Source organism: Borostomias antarcticus, assembly GCF_949987555.1.
Source record: "Borostomias antarcticus genome assembly, chromosome: 1".
Lineage (NCBI taxonomy): Eukaryota > Metazoa > Chordata > Actinopteri > Stomiiformes > Stomiidae > Borostomias > Borostomias antarcticus.
In genome coordinates this window covers 41854680-41874778 of record NC_140234.1, presented here as the reverse complement: position 1 = coordinate 41874778, position 20099 = coordinate 41854680, and the positions used below count along the sequence as shown (strand labels likewise).

At 48.9% G+C, this 20099-nt stretch overlaps 1 protein-coding gene across 1 annotated transcript in view; it reads left to right on the top strand.

Annotated features, from left to right (window-relative positions):
• baz1b (bromodomain adjacent to zinc finger domain, 1B) overlaps positions 1-19811 on the top strand; it is a gene marked incomplete at its 3' end in the record, with an annotated part of 33214 nt that extends 13403 nt beyond the window's left edge. Inside the window, exons 11-22 of the mRNA XM_084462029.1 lie at positions 216-354; positions 461-618; positions 758-857; positions 4464-4562; positions 4774-4948; positions 7680-7865; positions 8829-8976; positions 11584-11731; positions 13493-13602; positions 14806-14948; positions 18176-18282; positions 19145-19811. Of these exons, the coding sequence (XP_084318155.1) occupies positions 216-354; positions 461-618; positions 758-857; positions 4464-4562; positions 4774-4948; positions 7680-7865; positions 8829-8976; positions 11584-11731; positions 13493-13602; positions 14806-14948; positions 18176-18282; positions 19145-19811 (2180 nt within the window). The remainder of the gene's footprint in view (positions 1-215; positions 355-460; positions 619-757; positions 858-4463; positions 4563-4773; positions 4949-7679; positions 7866-8828; positions 8977-11583; positions 11732-13492; positions 13603-14805; positions 14949-18175; positions 18283-19144) is intronic.
• Between the last annotated feature and the right edge of the window lie 288 nt (positions 19812-20099).

Here is a 20099-nt window from a genome sequence, read left to right as displayed (position 1 = left end):
TTTATGAGACTGGTTCAGTTGTAGTGTTCTAACTGGTCCTGTTCTCAGAGCGTATGCAGAAGGAGGCGGAGGATGAGTAGTAGTGTTATAACTCACCCCTCTGTTTGTGTGTGTCGTGTTCTCAGAGCGCATGGAGAAGGAGGCGGAGGATGAGCGCGCTGGTTCAGTAGTAGTGTTATAACTCACCCCTCTGTTTGTGTGTGTCGTGTTCTCAGAGCGCATGGAGAAGGAGGCGGAGGAGGAGCGCGTGCGGAAGCAGAAGGCGGCGGCGGAGCGGGCGTTCCAGGACGGCATCACCAAGGCCAAGCTGGTCTTCAGGAGGGTCCCGCTGGGAACAGACCGCAACCACAGCAGGTCAGAACACCAGACCTCACCTGAGATCTATCACAATCATATTCACGCTGTTGTGCGTGCGTGTGAGAGAGAGAGAGTGAGTTAACGTCTCTCTTGTGTGTGGCAGGTACTGGCTGTTCTCAGACGTGGTTCCAGGTCTGTACATTGAGAAGGGCTGGGTGCACGAGAGCATCAACTACAGCTACACGGCGCCCCCAGAAGAGGTCAAACCCGAGGAGGTCAAACCCAAGGCCGAGGAGGAGGCAGAGGAGGATGGGGCTGAGGGTGAGTAATAACCACGTGATAACCACGCCCCAAAAAGAGGCGCACGTCTCCAACGAGAACATGTTCAGCACAGAGGCTAACGGCCGTCTGGTTGTCTGTGCAGGTGTGGAGGAGGAGGAGGAGGAGGAGGAGGAGGAGAAGGAGGAGGAGGAGGAGGGCAGCGTCGACGGCGTCCAGCAGGGGGCGTCAGCAGATGTCTGCATCGAGACCACTGTACCCAAACTGGGACAGAACCTCTGGTAAGAACTACAACTCCCATGGTGAGCTGGGGATTTCCCCTAGTCCGTTTTCTTCAGTCTCAGATCACTGCTCAGAGCTGTGGTCTCCTCTCCCTGACGACCCAAAGCCTCCATCTTGTGTTGGGCAGTAGGGATGTAACGGTAGATCCAGAGCCTCTATCCTGTGTTGGGCAGTAGGGATGTAACGGTAGACCCAGAGCCTCCATTCTGTGTTGGGCAGTAGGGATGTAACGGTAGACCCAGAGCCTCCATTCTGTGTTGGGCAGTAGGGATGTAACGGTAGACCCAGAGCCTCCATCCTGTGTTGGGCAGTAGGGATGTAACGGTAGGCCCAGAGCCTCCATCCGGTGTTGGGCAGTAGGGATGTAACGGTAGACCCAGAGCCTCCATCCTGTGTTGGGCAGTAGGGATGTAACAGTAGACCCAGAGCCTCCATCCTGTGTTGGGCAGTAGGGATGTAACGGTAAACCCAGAGCCTCCATCCTGTGTTGGGCAGTAGGGATGTAACGGTAGACCCAGAGCCTCCATCCTGTGTTGGGCAGTAGGGATGTAACGGTAGACCCAGAGCGCCCATCCTGTGTTGGGCAGTAGGGATGTAAAGGTAGGAATTTTCAGATCACGATTATAGTGACCAAAATGACCAGCGGGTTATCAGTATTATCAAGGTATACTTAAAATATGCTGAAAATGTTCAAAAAGTACATTACATTACATTACAGTCATTTAGCAGACGCTTTTATCCAAAGCGACTAACAATAATTGCATTTAACGTAGGAAGAGCCAATGTACTACTACTTGCCAGAACTCACAAGTGCATCTTCTCTCTAAAACAAGTGACTAAGAGCATAATCTAGTGCTGAAGGCAAAGTGCAAGAATCGCAATCTAAAGTACAGTGCGATATAATATAATACAATAAGTGCTTAGGCTGGAGGATTGTTGTAGTACTTCTTGAAGAGATGAGTTTTGAGCCTGCGACGAAAGATGGGCAGCGACTCTGCTGTCCTGACATCAGTGGGCAGTTCATTCCACCACTGCGGGGCCAGGACAGAGAAGAGCCGTGACCGTGTCGATCGACCGCAGGAGCCTCAGAGTGACGGGGCAACCAGTCGCCCTGAGGTAGCAGAGCGTAGCGGTCGGGAGGGGGTGTAGGGTTTGACCATGGCCTGGAGGTAGGAGGGGGCTGTTCCTTTCATTGCCCTGTAGGTTAGCGACAGAGTTTTAAACTGGATGCGAGCCGCTACAGGGAGCCAGTGTAGGGAACGGAGGAGGGAAGTTGTGTGGGAGAATTTGGGGTGGTTGAACACCAGGCGAGCAGCAGCTTTCTGGACAAGTTCCAGAGGTTTAATGGCTGACGCCGGGGGCCCCAGCGAGGAGGGAGTTGCAGTAGTCCAGGCGGGAGATGACCAGGGCCTGGATGAGTACCTGCGCCGTTTCATTAGTGAGGAAAGGGCGAATCCTCCTGATGTTGTAGAGCATGAATCTGCAGGAGCGTGTGACGGATGTGACATGTGCGGAAAATGACAGTTGGTCATCCAGGGTCACACCCAGATTCCTCGCAGTCTGAGTCGGGGTCACCACTGTGTCTTCAATGGTGATGGCCAGGTCCCGGTGCGGGCAGCCCTTCCCCGGGAGGAACAGCAGCTCAGTCTTGTCCAGATTGAGCTTGAGGTGATGTGTCGTCATCCACTCCGAGATGTCAGCCAAGCACCCAGCTATGCGTGTCTCCACTTTTGTATCAGAAGGGGGAAATGACCAGTTGGGTGTCATCGGCATAGCAGTGATAGGAGAAGCCATGCGAGTGAATGACAGAGCCCAGAGATGTAGTGTAGAGGGAAAACAGGAGAGGACCCAGGACTGACCCGTAGTCAGACTACGCCGTTCCGACGTCGACCCTCTCCATGTCACCTGGTAGGAGCGGCCCGTCAGGTAGGATGCAAACAGGGATTGTGCAGAGCCAGCGATGCCTTTCTCCTCGAGGGTGGAGAGGAGGATCTGGTGGTCTACCGTATCAAATGCTGCTGACAGGTCTAGGAGTATCAGGACAGAGGAGAGAGAGTTCGCTCTCGCGGCATGGAGTGACTCCGTTACTGCAAGGAGGGCGGTCTCTGTCGAGTGGCCAGCCTTGAACCCGGATTGGTGGGGATCTAGGAGGTCGTTCTGGTGGAGGTACGAAGACAGTTGGTTAAAGATAGCACGTTCAAGTGTTTTGGAAGTACTGATACACTGAAATCATTATCACTATTATTCTCTCTTACTCACTCAATCTCTCACACACACACACACACTTTTTCTCCATTGATAGTATAGTCCGACCGATTAATCGGTTAACCGATATATCGGGCCGATATTCACACTTTTAAAAATATCGGCTATCGGTTAAAAAAAATAAAATATATATATATATTTTTTTAAATGTATTTATTGTGCAAACTCCAAGACATGTAACAAACGGTACAAGTCAGCAGTAAATGGGAAGTTTGACAGTTTTAGCATATCAATAAGACAAAAGCAAAAACAAACACAAAAATGAACAGTGCTCAATGAACCATGCTAAACTAAAATTGACAAAAATACTTAAATGACAAAAATAACAAAAACAAAATAAATGTGCAATAACTAAGTAAAAAGTAAATACTTAAAGGACAGAGAAATAAAAAGAGGTATTGGTCAGAATTAAGTGTCTATTGAAGTTAGAGAGGTAGTAACATAGGAGAGAAAAGGGGTCCCAAGTTCTGTGGAATCTTTGTAAAGATCCTCTGACCGTGTGTTTGATTTGTTCTAGATGCAGAAAATACATTAAATCTTTCAACCAAGAAGTTGTGCCAGGGGGGGTTAAGACTTTTCCAATGTAGCAATATACGACGTTTGGCTATGAGGGATGCAAGTGAATTTAATATTGTCCTCCACCACCGAATATCGGCCACCAAATATTGGGATATCGGCCACAAATATCGGCCCAAAATATCGGTGTCGTATCGGTATCGGCCACTGCAACGATCCCCAAAATCGGTATCGGATCGGCCTTAAAAAAAAAAAAGCATATCGGTCGGACACTAATTGATAGTACGCCTCTCTTCTTTCAATACAAATCTGAAAGTGAAACTAAATGTTTACGCCCGATGAGCCTACAGCAGCAGAACAGCGTGTGGTGTTATACAAGAGTAGGTTACCCTGAAAGCTTCAGTTTACATCATTGAAACAGGCTATTCGGAAGTTAGACAGACTATGACATTTCCATCCATTCCAAAGTCCCCACATGCAAGTTAACTTCAGATTTAAGGTGTGTTCCATTTGTATCGGAAACATCGGGATTCCCGAGTTCGACGTCAAAGTCGTCATCAATACGTCACTCCGAACTCAGGATTTCCACCATTTTACTCGTAAAAAATCTATCCCGACTTCACCAACGTCAATCAAGATGGCTACTGTGCGCATCAACAATAAGTGAAAGCTGTTATAAGACTGTTTATAAGCGCTTCTGTCTTATTTGTGTCTCGTTAAATCAGTCGTACACACAGTACAGCGTATTATCAGTGGACAATGTTGCTACCACTTAACTGTGGTTTGACCGCAGAACCGGTAAGCGTTTGGTCCCTGTTTGGTAGGTTTGTGTGCGACACTACAGCAGACCTGGATGAGCTGGTGGACAGCCTCCATCCTCAGGGAGTCAGAGAGAGCGAGCTGAAGAGCAAGCTACAAGTCAGGTGAGAACACTCATCCACCATAGACTCCGCACACTCACTCACTCAGTCACACAATCACTCACTCACTCAGTCACCTCACTCAGTCACTCAGTCACTCAGTCAGTCACTCACTCACTCACTCACTCACTCACTCACTCACTCACTCACTCACTCACTCACAATCACTCTCTTTCTCTCTCTCTCTGTTGACGGTGTACTGAATGTCCCCCAGGTACCAAGACATCCTCCATTCTATCCACCGGACGCGTACGGTGCGTGCAGGACTCAGGACCTGCGACGGCCACCAGGAGCTGCTCAAGTACCTGCGCAGCGACATCCTGGAGGTGGCCTCACGCCTGCACAAGGGAGGCCTCGGCTACCTGGACGACGCCAAGCTGGAGAAGAAGGTCTGTAGGCACATTGCTGCTTCACGCAGTCAGTGTACAGGATGGTGTTTCTCTACTGACCACTCAGCTGTATCCCTCATGCTCTTCACTCGGTCTCCAGAGCTGTTCCAGGGGAGGGGGGGTGGGGGGCTGTGCCTCATGAGGTTAGAGCGGGTCGTGCAATGATCGTAGCGTCAGCGGTTCGAATCCCGCCTCCTCCTGTCCACATGTCGATGTGTCCTTGGTTAAAGACACCGACACCCCAAATTACTCCCAATGAGCAGGCTAGAATCGCATCATGATTTGTGAAAAGTGGGACATACGAGCGCAAAGACCACGAATCGTCACGTCTCTTGGCAAAAGAAGTGTGATCTCTGGAAGGCCACAACTCCTAGCAGCGGTAACATCTCTGGTGAATTCACACCGGAGGAAAGCTCTGTGACCTGACTCCATCCGCCCGGAACTTATACTCCCATGCCGCACCTGCCTGGAGGTCCGTTAAGAGCGTTCCTCTCTTCCTGCTTGCGCCAACTCAAGATCCCCAAAATCTGGAGAAGAGCCCTAGTTGTTGCGATCCCTAAGCCGAATAAGCCTGAAGGGGTTCACAAGAGTTACCGTCCCATCTCTCTGTTATGTATCCCCTTCAAGATCCTTGAGCATCTCATCCACGCCCGCGTCGAACCAATCATCGACTCGCTGCTCCTACAGGAGCAGGCCAGGTTCCGACGTGGGAGATTGACCATAGATCAAGTCACTTTGATGATTCAAGACGAGGACAGCTTTTCAGCCAAAAAGAAGGCCGGGGCCATCTGTATAGACCTGACGGCTGCCAACGACACCGTATGGCACAGCAGACTCACCTGCAAGCTGCTCTGCCTGCTGCCGGACAGGCACATGGTCAGCATGATTATGGAGCTTGTCCAAAACCGCAGCTTTACCCTCACCACGAAGCAGCGAAGCAGGTTGAGAAGCTTTAAGAACGGTGTCCCCCAGGGATCTGTCCTGGCCCCCCTCCTTTATAACATCTTCACCTACGACCTGCCGTCCAGTCTCCAGTAAGTATGCCTACGCAGACGACCTCTCGCTGGTGTACTCAGCTGGAGACTGACAGGCCGTGGAGGAGACCTTGAGCCAGGACATGCAGACACTAGCGGCATACCTCCGGAAATGGAGATTGAAGCTCAGTGAGGCAAAGACGGTGTTGGCGGCCTTCCACTTTAAAAACAAGGAAGCCAAACGTGAGATCCGAGTGCACATCGATGGAACACTCCTGCCATGCTGCTCTGAACCAACCTATCTCGGTGTGACATTGGACAGGTCGCTCACATTCCGCCGACACCTCGAGTCACTGCGCAAGAAGTTAACAGCTCGTGTGGTGTTGATGAGGCAACTGGTCTGATCAGGCTGGGGCGCCGGCGCAAAAACAGCATACGGCAGCCCTAGCCCTGGTCTACTTGACCAGTCAATATTGCGCACAAGTGTGGTTCCGCAGTGCTCACACCCGCCTCATCGATCCGCCTATCAACGAAGCCTTGCGCATCGTGACAGGATGCCTGCGCCCCACTCCTGTGGACAACCTCCCCATCCTTGCAGGCATCCAGCCCGCAAAGTAACCACAGCACGTCTTGCCTGCCGGGCCGTGGAGCCTAACCACCTGCTCTACGACAGGCTCACTGCAACAGCGGAGCCTCCCTGGCATCTCAAGTCGAGACCACATCTGGTGTGTAGAGTGGGAGGAGAACACCGCCAGACTCTGTGATTTCATCCCGGCCGCCGGTCCTTCCCCTCCTGGGATGGACTTACCCAGACTGGCGTGGGTGAGGCTTAATCGCCTCCGGACCGGCGTCGGACGCTTCCGCTCATCGATGCACAGATGGGGCTTGGGTGTGGTAGCGAGGAACAAACCGCAGACCACGTCATCCAGGACTGTCCGATATATCGGGCACCCAATGGAATGCATGGCCTGACGGTCGTGGATGACGAAACGGTGACGTGGCTCCTGGAGGTGTGCCCGGATATATAGCCTGGGTGACCCCTCACCCAGGCTCGGGGTGGTAAAAGGATAGCCCCGAGCCTCGGAGGAGAGGACGAATCAACCTTACCTAAACGGCAAAGAAGAAGCAGGCCTTGCTTGGCAGCTGCCACTATTGGTGTGTGACTGGGTGAATGAGAGGCCATTGTAAAGCGCTTTGGATAAAAGGGCTATATAAGTGCAGTCCCTTTACCATGTGCCATATCCTTCAGAACCCTGACCCCTCTGTGTGTGTGTCCAGAACCCTGACCCCTCTGTGTTTGTGTCCAGAACCCTGACGTGTGTCCGTCCGTCCATCCAGAACCCTGACCCCTCTGTGTGTATGTGTCCAGAACCCTGACCCCTCTGTGTGTCCAGAACCCTGACCCCTCTGTGTGTGTCCAGAACCCTGACCCCTCTGTGTGTGTCCAGAACCCTGACCCCTCTGTTTGTGTGTCCAGAACCCTGACCCCTCTGTTTGTGTGCGTGTGTGTGTCCAGAACCCTGACCCCTCTGTGTGTGTCCAGAACCCTGACCCCTCTGTGTGTCCAGAACCCTGACCCCTCTGTGTGTGTGTGTGTGTGTGTGTGTGTGTGTGTGTGTGTGTGTGTGTGTGTGTGTGTGTGTGTGCGCGCGTGTGTGTGCGTGCGTCCGTCCGTCCGTCCGTCCGTCCAGAACCCTGACCCCTCTGTGTGTGTGTCCAGAACCCTGACCCCTCTGTTTGTGTGTGTCCACCCTCAGGTGGGCGCCCTGGAGAACCTGAAGGACTTTGGAGAGTGCATCATCACCATCCAGGGCCGTGTGGTGAAGAAGTTCCTCCAGGGCTTCATGGCTCCCAAGCAGAAGAAGAGGAGGTGCCACGGAGGCGAGGAGAGCAGCAAGGCGGAGGAGGTGGACGAGGAGAAGAAGCTGGCGGAGGAGGCCAGGGTGGGTGGACACACTCCTCAGCACAGTCTGGACTTCCCTTAAAGGAGAATGCTCGTTTTTGACAACCTGGACCTTATTTACGGCATATTATAAGACGTTTGACTCACCGAGATAACTTTGGTGTAATTCGGAGGCCTGTAGAAGAAATTTAAAATCCAGCGCGAGCCAAGTATATCCATGTAATGGCGGCGGACGGGGCACTGAGAATGCAGCTTCTAAAAAATCTATTTTCTGGAGCAACGCTTGCGTGCTGTGCGCATGCGTGCTGGAGCAAGTGGGGAAGCTTTTTCGTTTCTAAAGACGTTTCTAAAGATCATATTACAGAGGCATGTGAAAAACCACAACAAGTCCTCGCTCTATGTAAGCACAACTAGTGATTCATAAAGACAGATTGATGAAAACAACCGTTTCGCGGCAGAAAATATATTTTTTAGAAGCTGCATTCTCAGTGCCCCGTCCATCGCCATTACATGGATATACTTGGCTCGCGCTGGATTTTAAATTTCTTCTACAGGCCTCCGAATTACACCAAAGTTATCTCGGTGAGTCAAACGTCTTACAATATACCGTAAATAAGGTCCAGGTTGTCAAAAACGAGCATTCTCCTTTAAACATGATTTGGTCGTCCCCTCTTTTACATTGAGCTGAAGGGACAGCTGTTCTCTCAGATTCAGATCTTTATTTGTCACATGTAACGTAGTGCACAGTCACAGTGAAATGTTCCGCTCCGAGATTTGCTCATTACAGATCATTACAAATACACCATTTACACATTACACAAGAAATACAAATCTATACATCATAAAGATAAGATACAGGTATGGATAGATTATGTACATGCTATAAATGAATATGAATATAAATAATCCCAGGGGGCATGGGCATATTATCTACATCATGCTATAGATTAATAATCCCTGGGGTGAGATCCACCGTCATGTGTGTTCCTCCCCCGACCTGCAGGTGGCGACGGCGGTGGAGAAGTGGAAGACGGCGATCCGCGAGGCGCAGACCTTCTCCCGCATGCACGTGCTGCTGGGGATGCTGGACGCCTGCATCAAGTGGGACATGTCCGCGGAGAACGCCCGCTGCAAGGTCTGCCGCAAGAAAGGTGGGTGCTCCGGCAGTCTCTCTCCAGACTCCCTCCGTCTCTCCAGACTCTCATATTTACTAGGGCTGGGTATCGAGTCGAATTTCAAGAATCGATTCGATTCCGATTCACAAGGTTCGGAATCGATTATCACGATTTGATTCGATTCGATTTGATTCAATATCGATTCGGTTAGTGTTACTAAAACCTTTTTTTTTTTTAGCTGTAACCTTAATTACATGACTGCCAAGTTATGCAACACATCAATACTACGGATACTGATTTCCAAAAATGAATGAATGAATGAATCATCGAATTAATTAATGAACTATTCATTCTTTCATTTATTCATTCATTAAATAAAAGATCGATTTTGGGATTCATGAATCGATTCTGAATCATTTGATTCAGAATCGATTCAGAATCGATGAATCGATTTTTTAAACCCAGCCCTAATATTTACGCTGAATCGCTGCGCTCCACATACTACATAAGAGTCTGTGCCACTTCACCGCCCAAGCTGGTGTTCTGAGGGCGTATCGATGGGTCAACATTGAAAGAGTGACAGGTCGCAGCAGCTAATGAGAGACGCTACCCCAGGTCAGATGGGCGGGGCATAGCTATGAGTGGGAGCGCCTGAACGCAAAAGTTGTTACTGATTGGTGTCGCCAGACTTCCGGCACTACCAAAGAATTGCCAGGATTTTAACAACTGATTTTTTTCATGAAGTGTCCCAGACCCATAGAGAGATCTGCAGCATGCAGTAACGTAGTTAGCGTAGCTTACGTAGCGTATCAGCGACAGAACTCTCATAAGTCTGGCGTTAAGGCTAGGGGTCCCTCAACGCCATGCTGGCGGAGGTCGACAGGGAGTTTCTCGCAGAGCGTTAAGATGTAATCCCAACCAGAGTTCCTCTTTACTGTGAACCCAGTCTGGATGTCTGGGTCCAAGACTGGCTATTCCAAACATGGACAGTTGGTGTATCAAAGCAACATTTGCAGCCTTCCTCAGTACAGTTTATTGGGTGTCCACTCTATATCTCAGTGGTTATATATCTCAGTGGCTGTGTTTAAAGTATTTCTTGAGCACTTTGATTGAGCGGTTCACTTCTCTTTAGTGTTGAGAGTCTGTAGTCCAGCTGAGGAAGAGAGACCTGAGCCCCCAGCAGCATAGGGACAGGCTCAGGCCAGGGGGGTGTCCCACTGGTCCAGATGACCACCACCCCCACACAACTACAGACCAGCTACAGACCGCCACCCCCACACCACTACAGACCACCACCCCCACACAACTACAGACCAGCTACAGACCGCCACCCCCCACCACTACAGACCACCACCCCCACACAACTACAGACCACCACCCCCACACAACTACAGACCAGCTACAGACCGCCACCCCCACACAACTACAGACTGCCACCCCCACACCACTAGAGACCAGCTACAGACCACAACCCCCACACCACTACACACCACCACCCCCACACAACTACAGACCAGCTGAACTAGACCGCTACAGACCACCACCCCCACACAACTACAGACCACCACTCCCACACAGCTACAGACAAGTTGAACTAGACAGCTACAGATCAGCTGAACTAGACAGCTACAGACCAGCTGAACTAAACAGCTACAGACCAGCAGGTGAACTAGACATGAGCCCATAGGGATGGATATTGATAAGATTTTAGCGATTTCGATTCTGCTTATCGATCCGATTCCTTATCGATTCTCATTGGGAAAAAGAGTACAAACAGGTTTATTAACATACATTTTCTTTTATACATACTTTGAACATGACAATTACAGCGCTGTTTTTTTTTAACGTGTATTCACCTTGAACTAAAAATAAAACTGACATAAACAAATCAGTATTTTTTCTATAGAAAAAGATAAATAAAACATGAATTATTCTGTCCAATAACAGTCTAACATGTTACTAGTAGAAATTACAATGCTCCTTCCATTTAAAAAGGGTATATGAGCTGAGCTGACAAAAATAAAACTAGCAGCGGCAACTGGCAACAAATACAATCAAGTGAAGTCCAAATGTAACTGAGTAGGTCTGCAACCATCAACTGTATGGAGAATTAACAATTCTACTACTTCTACAAGAAGTAGCCTCTGACCCAGACCGACTGCCACCAGCCTGACTCTGAACGGCATCATCTAAATTACATGGATGGAAATGGAGATTATTCATATAGTGAAAGCTGGTTTACTAACACAATAGACAGGGACTCTGGAGGAGTTTACCTTCGACTACACTAACGTTAGCTGCGCTGCTGTACCCTGGAGCGCATCAAAAACGGGACATTCCTGCAAAGTTATCGCATGCTGTGTGGCCAAATGTTTTTGCATATTTGTAGTATTTCCCTTTGATGATACGTTTTTTGCAAGCATTGCAAGTGGCCGTGTTGTCATCTTGTCGCGTGAAATGTAACCACACTTTCGAACGTTTATGCCTAGACGACATGTTGCTGGCCTCTTCTTTATTTTGGGTACATCTCAGCACATGATGCTTGTGGAGTGATGTCAGTCAGTGGTGAATTGTTTGTCTAAACGTATAGATGGTTTGTAGATGTGCTGTTGCCTGACTCTCCCCTCTCTCTCTCTCTCCCAGGAGAGGATGACAAGCTGATCCTGTGTGACGAGTGTAACAAGGCCTTCCACCTGTACTGCCTGAGGCCCATCCTCCACCGTATCCCCCCCGGGGAGTGGCTCTGTCCCGCCTGCCAGCCCCCCGTGGCCCGACGCTGCTCCCGCAACAGGTAGCCCCTCTCACCCCCAGAGGAACAAGTAGCCCCTCTCACCCCCAGAGGAACAAGTAGCCCCTCTCACCCCCAGAGGAACAGGTAGCCCCTCTCACCCCCAGAGGAACAGGTAGCCCCTCTCACCCTCAGAGGAACAGGTAGCCCCCCTCACCCCCAGAGGAACAAGTAGCCCCTCTCACCCCCAGAGGAACAAGTAGCCCCTCTCACCCCCAGAGGAACAAGTAGCCCCTCTCACCCCCAGAGGAACAAGTAGCCCCTCTCACCCCCAGAGGAACAGGTAGCCCCTCTCACCCCCAGAGGGCCCAGAGCTTGTTTTTGTAGAAGGATTCAGATGTCTCTGACTAATGCAGGCATAGGGGTGTAACCATAATCATAAACCAACATTCAGTCCAGGAGTGCTCGGTTTGGTCCTCACTGTGAACTTTAAAAAAAGAGTCTGAGATAACTGTAAATGGTTATGAATCAGTACCCTTTTAGTGATCGTAGGCCATTGTTTCCCATAGGATTTTTTTCAGTGGGGGGTTGGCAGGCCCCCCGAGACTACTAGTTGTGGCGGGACGGGCATGTCACCAATACATGGTGTTGACAGTGTCATCGTAGACACGTGCAGTAAGGCATTTGTTAGCATATATATCCATGTTTGTTAGTATCGGAGCATTTCTCTGCACTGAGCTGAAATGAAACGAGTGCTTGGGTAAAGGCATATTAACAATCAGGGGTGCAGACTTGTCACCTTTAGGTGAAAATAGCCGTTTTTAATCCAAAACAGGTAATTTGTTTGATCTGTGTATGTACAGTATGGTAGGGCTGCACAATTAATTGTGAATTAATCGAAATCGCGATTATGACCTCCGCGATTAACTAATCGCAACAGGCTGCAATTAATGTGATTAATAATTTTGCTTTGAATTGAGTGTGCTATGACTACACGGACGAATCACAGGCACTTATACTGTCTGACCAATCACATGCGTTCCCGCTGAGTGGTTACGAAAAAGATGATGTCGCTCAAGCCCAGCAGGTCATATGCAAACTGTGCAGAGCTAAAGCTATTACTTTGAAATATTAATCGCAATTATTAATCGCAATTACCATTTTTAAGCAAATAATCGCAATTATCTTTTGTCATAATCGTGCAGCCCTAATGTATGGGTTTGCATGTTTGTCACCTTTTTCACCTGTGATCGGTTTACACCTCTGAACAATATTAACAATATTTATTTAGAACACAAAACCATATTACTAGAAAGCTGAAAAGTGGGTGTGAAAGCTGAAAAGAAATCGCTAAAGCATTGCTGAAAAATGCATAGCCTGAATGGGGAAAACTAGCTTGAATGCGACACCATTTAGTCCACAACATATAGCCTAGCTAATGTTAGCCTACATAGTTACTAACGTCAGAAGACATGCGCTAAACTGTGGTTACATTACTTATAGCTACAGCAACAGAAAATATTCTGACATATGCTAAATGTTAGCGATCTAAAAGTCCACTATTTTTGGCTTTTGGGGTCTTTCTTTTGCCCCTCCACAGCAGTGGTAGGAGAAACACTGGTAGGTTTTAGTTGACGTTTGTACTGTTGATGTAATAGTTCCATCAACAGTTTGTTTCGGATTGTTTTACTACACTCCTGGTGAGCGCAAAAACAATGTTCAATATCTTGGAGCTCCCTTTTAAACACGTTGTTTTCTAAGTCTGCTCTAGACTGCATTCCTGTGGTGGTTGTTTTGTCCAGGTACTAATGACGTCTGTTACAGGAACTACAACGAGGATACTGAGGAAGAGGAAGACGAGGAGTCTGAGGAAGAGTCGGAAGACGAGGATGATGATGAGGAGGATAATGATTACAAGGCCATGGGCCACAGCTGTGAGTGCACGCACCTCTAGAGGGCAGCCTGCCCCATATCACCCCGTGTTAAGGTCACTACCTGGCAAGGGACCTGGTCCAACTCTACCCAGTCTACCCCTGAGAAAGACCCTCTGACCCACAGCTCTGTCTGTAGATCTACAGGGATCCACCAGCTCTGTCTGTAGATCTACAGGGATCCACCAGCTCTGTGTAGATATACAGGGATCCACCAGCTGTCTGTAGCTCTAGAGCAGTGATCCACCAGCTGTGTCTGTAGCTCTAGAGCAGTGATCCACCAGCTGTGTCTGTAGCTCTAGAGCAGTGATCCACCAGCTGTGTCTGTAGCTCTAGAGCAGTGATCCACCAGCTGTGTCTGTAGCTCTAGAGCAGTGATCCACCAGCTGTGTCTGTAGCTCTAGAGCAGTGATCCACCAGGCTCAGTAGGAGGCTGCAGAGGGACTGGAATGCGAGAGGGATTCTGGGTCCTGTTCTCTCCTGAGGGATTCTGGGTCCTGTTCTCTCCTGAGGGATTCTGGGTCCTGTTCTCTCCTGAGGGATTCTGGGTCCTGTGGGAACATGGGTCCTGTTCTCTCCTGAGGGAACCTGGGTCCTGTTCTCTCCTGAGGGAACCTGGGTCCTGTTCTCTCCTGGGGGAATGTGGGTCCTGTTCTCTCCTGAGGGATTGTGGGTCCTGTTCTCTCCTGGGGGATTGTGGGACCTGTTCTGTCCCTGCCCGTGGTCTGAGTGGTCCGGGAGCCCCTTTGATCCGCAGGGCCTCTCACCCGGCTAGGCTGAGGGTATGTGGCAGGGTGATCCTCTGTGAGTTCAGCCCCGTACGCTGGGTAGCCACAGACCATTGTGTTTGTGTAGAGCCAGGAGGAGGACTGTGTGGTCCAGCGACTCGTCCCTCATCCCCGCCACATAGTTTGAGGAACTCTTTCTCTGTCTCTTCTCCATACATACACGGTCTCATCCTAGTGCACACTGAGGTACATGTAGCTTAACCCCCCAGCTGAGATGTGCTGGCCCTGCTAGACAGACAGGAGCCTTGCTTTTTATGTCATAAAAATACACAATTCACAGCTTTTTGCCTTAGAAAATGTCTCTTACAGATCAGCACATTTGTCAATACTATTTGTATTACTTTTATGTATAATATTTGTATGACCTTTAAATTAATTGAGTTGAAGTGTTTATTAATCTGAGGATTCTGCTCCACAGTGAGACCGAGGAAGAAGAACAAGCAGCAGTCTTCTCGCTCCAAAGGTTCCAGTAAGAGCGGGACTAAGAAACAGTCTCCCCCTAGTGGCCGGGGCAGCAAACAGAGGGCCGCTCCCAGCAGCCCCGCAGACATCGACGAGCTGGTGAGAACAAACACACGAGTAAACAGCTGTTTATATTCTGTCTTCAACATTTTTAGGGAACCTGTGTTCATGTGACAATCTATCTATTGACAGATTACTAATAATGTGTTGTTCTAAGGTGTCTGCACACAGCCCCAACCAACGCCAACCAACACCCAACATTCTAAAGTTGGCAGTTGTTAGAATGTTGGAATTGGAATTTAAAATTCAGCTGCAAAATCCTTCCAATCCACGCCAACAGTCACCAACAAACATGGCATACCAATCCAACGCTGGTGTTGGTTGGGGCAGTGTGCAGACACCTTTAGATGTTATTTACCATATTGACCCAAATATAAAAGTTTTTTTTTCCTGGAAAAACTTGGGGTGGTCTTATATTCAGGGTCTAGACTTGGATAGAGCGCCCTGACTGAAGCCAGCTAAAGTTGTTCACAGCTAACGTTAGAGCACCATAGCTATAATCTATAATCAAACCAAATCCTGCAAGCTATAACGCTACGGCAGTGAAAAACAATCTGAGGCTGGTAATCATTTTGTTTGTCAGTTTGTCATTGCAATAGTGTGTTCTGACCGTTATTTTCACAATTTCAGTTCTTGAAGTGGTATTTTGTTGGTAAGTTTTAACATTAGAGTTCCTGGTTTAGTCACCGCATTCGGCCTGCGTCAGATGGGCTACATGGGTGTTTTTTCATGTAATATGTAATATATATTCATGTACTCAGGGTCTTATATTACGGTCAGTACGGTATACTCATGTACTCAGAGTCTTATTTTAGGGGACGATATATATATGAGATTAGCGACGGTGAAGCCGTGTTTGTTTGTAGGCTAATAGTGCTCTGCTTCTCTCTCCCAAGATCCCCGAGTCGCGGGGCAGTATATGTGTGTGGGTGTGTGCGCGCGCTCTCTCTCTCTCCTCGCGTCACTCTGCAGCGAGCAGCACAACAGTTTTTCCCCCCTCATATGCACGCATGTTCGAGAGGATGGTAGCTAACCTGAGATGGCTACAAGTACAAATGTCGACTGTCCACAGCTTGTCGATAAAGCTGATGCGCGCAGCGAAATCTGGCATATTTTGCTTACAGAGCCGACAGTGAGGGCAAGCTCACGGACATTTGCCCATCTGTAAATGATGCTACAAATCTATACAAACCAAGGGAGCCAATACAACCAACCTGGCAAAGCATCTTTCCAGACAGACATGCCGACTTACACAAACAATTCAAAGAGTGACAGGTTAGCGAATGTGATAGAAGATAAGACACACACAGCAGCAACACCAGTACTGTAACTGAATACAACCGAAGGATATTTAGCCTACCTTATGTTTGAATGTATGAATGCACAATACATTTATTGCACTAGATGATGGCTAGAGAAGCTAATTTTCATCTGTAGAATGCGATTTTTAGCTAGCATAGCTGCAGCCTACAGTAGCTGCAAGCCTAGCTCTCTGCCTAGCGCACGTGTGACAAAAAAAATCAATACCTGTATTTTTTCCAGGAAGTAAGAAATTATATACTTTGATATAAGATTACAACAAAAGTAGAATTTAGTACTTTTTTTGGCATATATCGTTGCATAGGTGAACACTGACCAATTGCGACTTTAAGGTTAGTGTTGACGCGTGTAATGTTAGGTTAAGGTTAGTGTTGACGTGTGTAATGTTGGGCTAAGGTTAGTGTTGACGCGTGTAATGTTAGGTTAAGGTTAGTGTTGACGCGTGTAATGTTAGGTTAAAGGGTTCCACATATGCTAATTTAACCTACCTTCTATCTCTACCTTTGGTCCCGAAAATGTGTTCTATGTGTTTGGTCTGAATAAACATGTATTTATTTATCAGGGCTATTTTAGTATCCCCCCCCCCCCCCCCCACCCAGGCTGAATTGACTTGATTCAGAGTATGCTAATTATTTATTTAAATTAGTTCCCGCCAGGTAATGTTACCGCCCACTTTGCTGTTTTGAAAAGATGGCAGCTAATTTGGTTCCTTACGATTTTGACCCACCTAGCGATCCAGAAAACGACAACCACCAGCCGTTAGGGTTAGGGTTGCCACCAGGTGCATCAATCAAATGCATCGATTCTATTGACAGGTGTCATTACAGCGATGCGTGTGCAATTTCGAAACAGGATGATGACGTTGCACAGAAAAAGGTCTATAGCTTACCAGCAACTTGTTGGCTAATGTACCCGAGCCTTTTTAGTTAAACCAGGAGGCTAAAATAGCAGTCACATAGGCCTAACGTTATTACCAAAATAGCAAATAGGCGAGCCAACTGTAAACAATCTAAGTGCCTGTTAGAATAATACTAACGTTATCGCGCCGGCTACAACAGCCACCATCCACACACACAAAGCACAACTCGTGGAGTTTGGTATTTTTGTACTTACAGTTTCAGCGTCTTCACGAACAGTTGGTATAGCATCGTTCCTTAGAAGCAGGAACTTTGCAAGTCCTTGTTCAAACTGGCCGAGATTTATGAACGATACGCGAGTAAAGTGCGCAGCGCACACTAAGACTGATTTAGGAAGGGTTTCGGGAATATTACAATTATAAATAAAATTCAACCACTTATCTTTTCTTTCATCGCGTGGGAGGGAGTGGAGAGGCTTGTTTGTTAGAGAACAGCCAAGGACATGGCCCCGTTTACCAAATTTAATGTCCATCCTCGTAGGACAGACTGGAGACGCGAGGCTAGGTAAATGATAAGGTGGCCTACGCAACAATCTAAATATGCTAATCAGGGGCGAAGTATGCAAATTCTCAAAAAACGTGACGTCAGGGCCCCCACTTCCGGAAAATGAAGCAATTGATAGGAGGGGGGAGGGGGGGAAAGCGCTCACGGGCAATACAGAGAGAGCAGCGAGTGTTAGGAATTGGGACTGGGCATATCAGTAAGACTCAAAAACCGAAATGAGGGTGAAAAATACATTTTTGATTGAGTTTAGCATATGTGGAACCCTTTAAGGCTAGTGTTGACGTGTGTAATGTTAGGTTAAGGTTAGTGTAGACGTGTGTAATGTTAGGTTAAGGTTAGTGTTGACGCGTGTAATGTTAGGTTAAGGTTAGTGTTGACGCGTGTAATGTTAGGTTAAGGTTAGCGTTGACGCGTGTAATGTTAGGTTAAGGTTAGTGTTGACGCGTGTAATGTTAGGTTAAGGTTAGCGTTGACGCGTGTGATGTTAGGTTAAGGTTAGTGTTGACGTGTGTTGTGTTGCTGCAGGTGCGTCAGAGCTCCAGGACTGGGGTGAGCAGACAGGTGCTGGAGCTGGAGAGGTGTGAGGAGATCGTCCAGAAAATGGTCAAGTTCCGCTACAGCTGGCCGTTCAGGTGAGCTCAACACAGACGGCTCAACACAGACAGCTCAACACAGACAGCTCAACAGCAGGGTTCACCTGAAACCCGTCTTTTTGCTGTCCCCAAGCTGTACAGCTGCAATGTGATGTATGGAACAGCAGGTCTCTAACAATACTACATGTTATAACAGCTGAACTCTGACCCCCCTCCCTGCAGAGAGCCTGCGTCTGTAGTAATAATACATGTTATAACAGTGATTAAACCCCTGGAACTTGTCCAGAAAGTTGCTGCTCGCCCCAAATTCTCCCACACAACTTCGTTCTCTACACTGGCTCCCAGTAGCAGCTCGCATCCAGTTTAAAACTCTGGCACTAGCCTACAGGCCAATGAAAGGAACAGCCCCCCCTACCTCCAGGCCATGGTCAAACCCTACACCCCCTCCTGAATGCCATGCTCTGCTACCTCGGGGCGACTGGTTGCCCTGTCACTCCGAGGCTCCAGCGGTCGATCGACACGGTCACGGCTCTTCTCTGTCCTGGCCCCACAGTGGTGGAATGAACTGCCCACTGATGTCAGGACAGTAGAGTCGCTGCCCATCTTTCGCCACAGGCTCAAAACTCACCTCTTCAAGAAGTACTACAACAATCCTCCCTCCTAAACACTTATTGTATTTCAGATTGCTATTCTTGCACTTTTCCTTCAGCACTAGATTATGCTCTTATTCACTTGTTTTAGAAAGGAGATGCACTTGAGTTCTGGCGAGTACATTGGCTTTTCCTACATTAAATGCAATTATTGTTAGTCGCTTTGGATAAAAGCGTCTGCTAAATGACTAATGTAAAATGTAATGATACTACATGTTATAACAGCTGAACCCTGTCCCCCTTCCCTGCAGAGAGCCTGTGTCTGTGGAGGAAGCGGAAGACTATCTGGACATCATCTCCAGCCCCATGGACTTCCACAGCATCCTGGCCAAGTTCTCGGAGGGCCAGTACCGCCACCCCCAGGACTTCCTGGAGGACGTGAAGCTGGTGTTCTCCAACGCCGAGGAGTACAACCGCCCTGGCAGCGCCGTGCTCTCCTGCATGGCCAAGACCGAGGCCTGCTTCACCGAGCTGCTGCACAAGCTGCTGCCCGGCCTCGGCTACCTGCGCCGGCGCCAACGCAAGCGCCCGCAGGACACGCCGGTCCACTCCGACCAGGGCAGCGAGGAGGAGGAGGAGACGGAGGAGGGGAGGAAGATTCAGAACGGCAAGTCCGGCCGGCCCAGGAGAGGGACGGCGGAGCGGGGCAGGAAGACGCGGCGGAGCAGACAGCGAGACGAGGAGGAGGAGGAAGAAGAGGACAGCGAGGGGGAGGAGGGCGTCAGGAGGAAGAGCAAGCGTGCCGCCAGCAGGAGGGATTACCGGGAGGAGGAGAGCGATGGCGAGCGCCGCAGCAGGAGAACTCGTCAGCATGGGGGGCGCGGCCGGGGGGGCGGGGCCAGCAGTCGGGGGGGCAGGGCCAGCGACCAGGACAGGCCGAGCCAGCCACATTCCAAGAGGCAGAAACGCTCATCGTGAGTCCGGGGGGGCCTCAGTCTCGTCTTTTCTAAATATCTGTCCCTTCTCAAACGAAAACGAACCGCTCCTTATTACCGGAGACGGGGGACTCAACTCTGACAGAGTTTTTCTGTTTTTGGATTTATGTTCATATTTTGAAAAGCGGTAGAAAACTGATTTATATTTGTAATGCCTTTGATATGGGTGATTTTTTTTTTTTTTTTACTGATTTGTGAGAGCATTCAAAGAGACTTTAATTTAGAATTTAAAATCCCTGTTTCCTTCGATATCACTTCCTCCCCGAGAGCA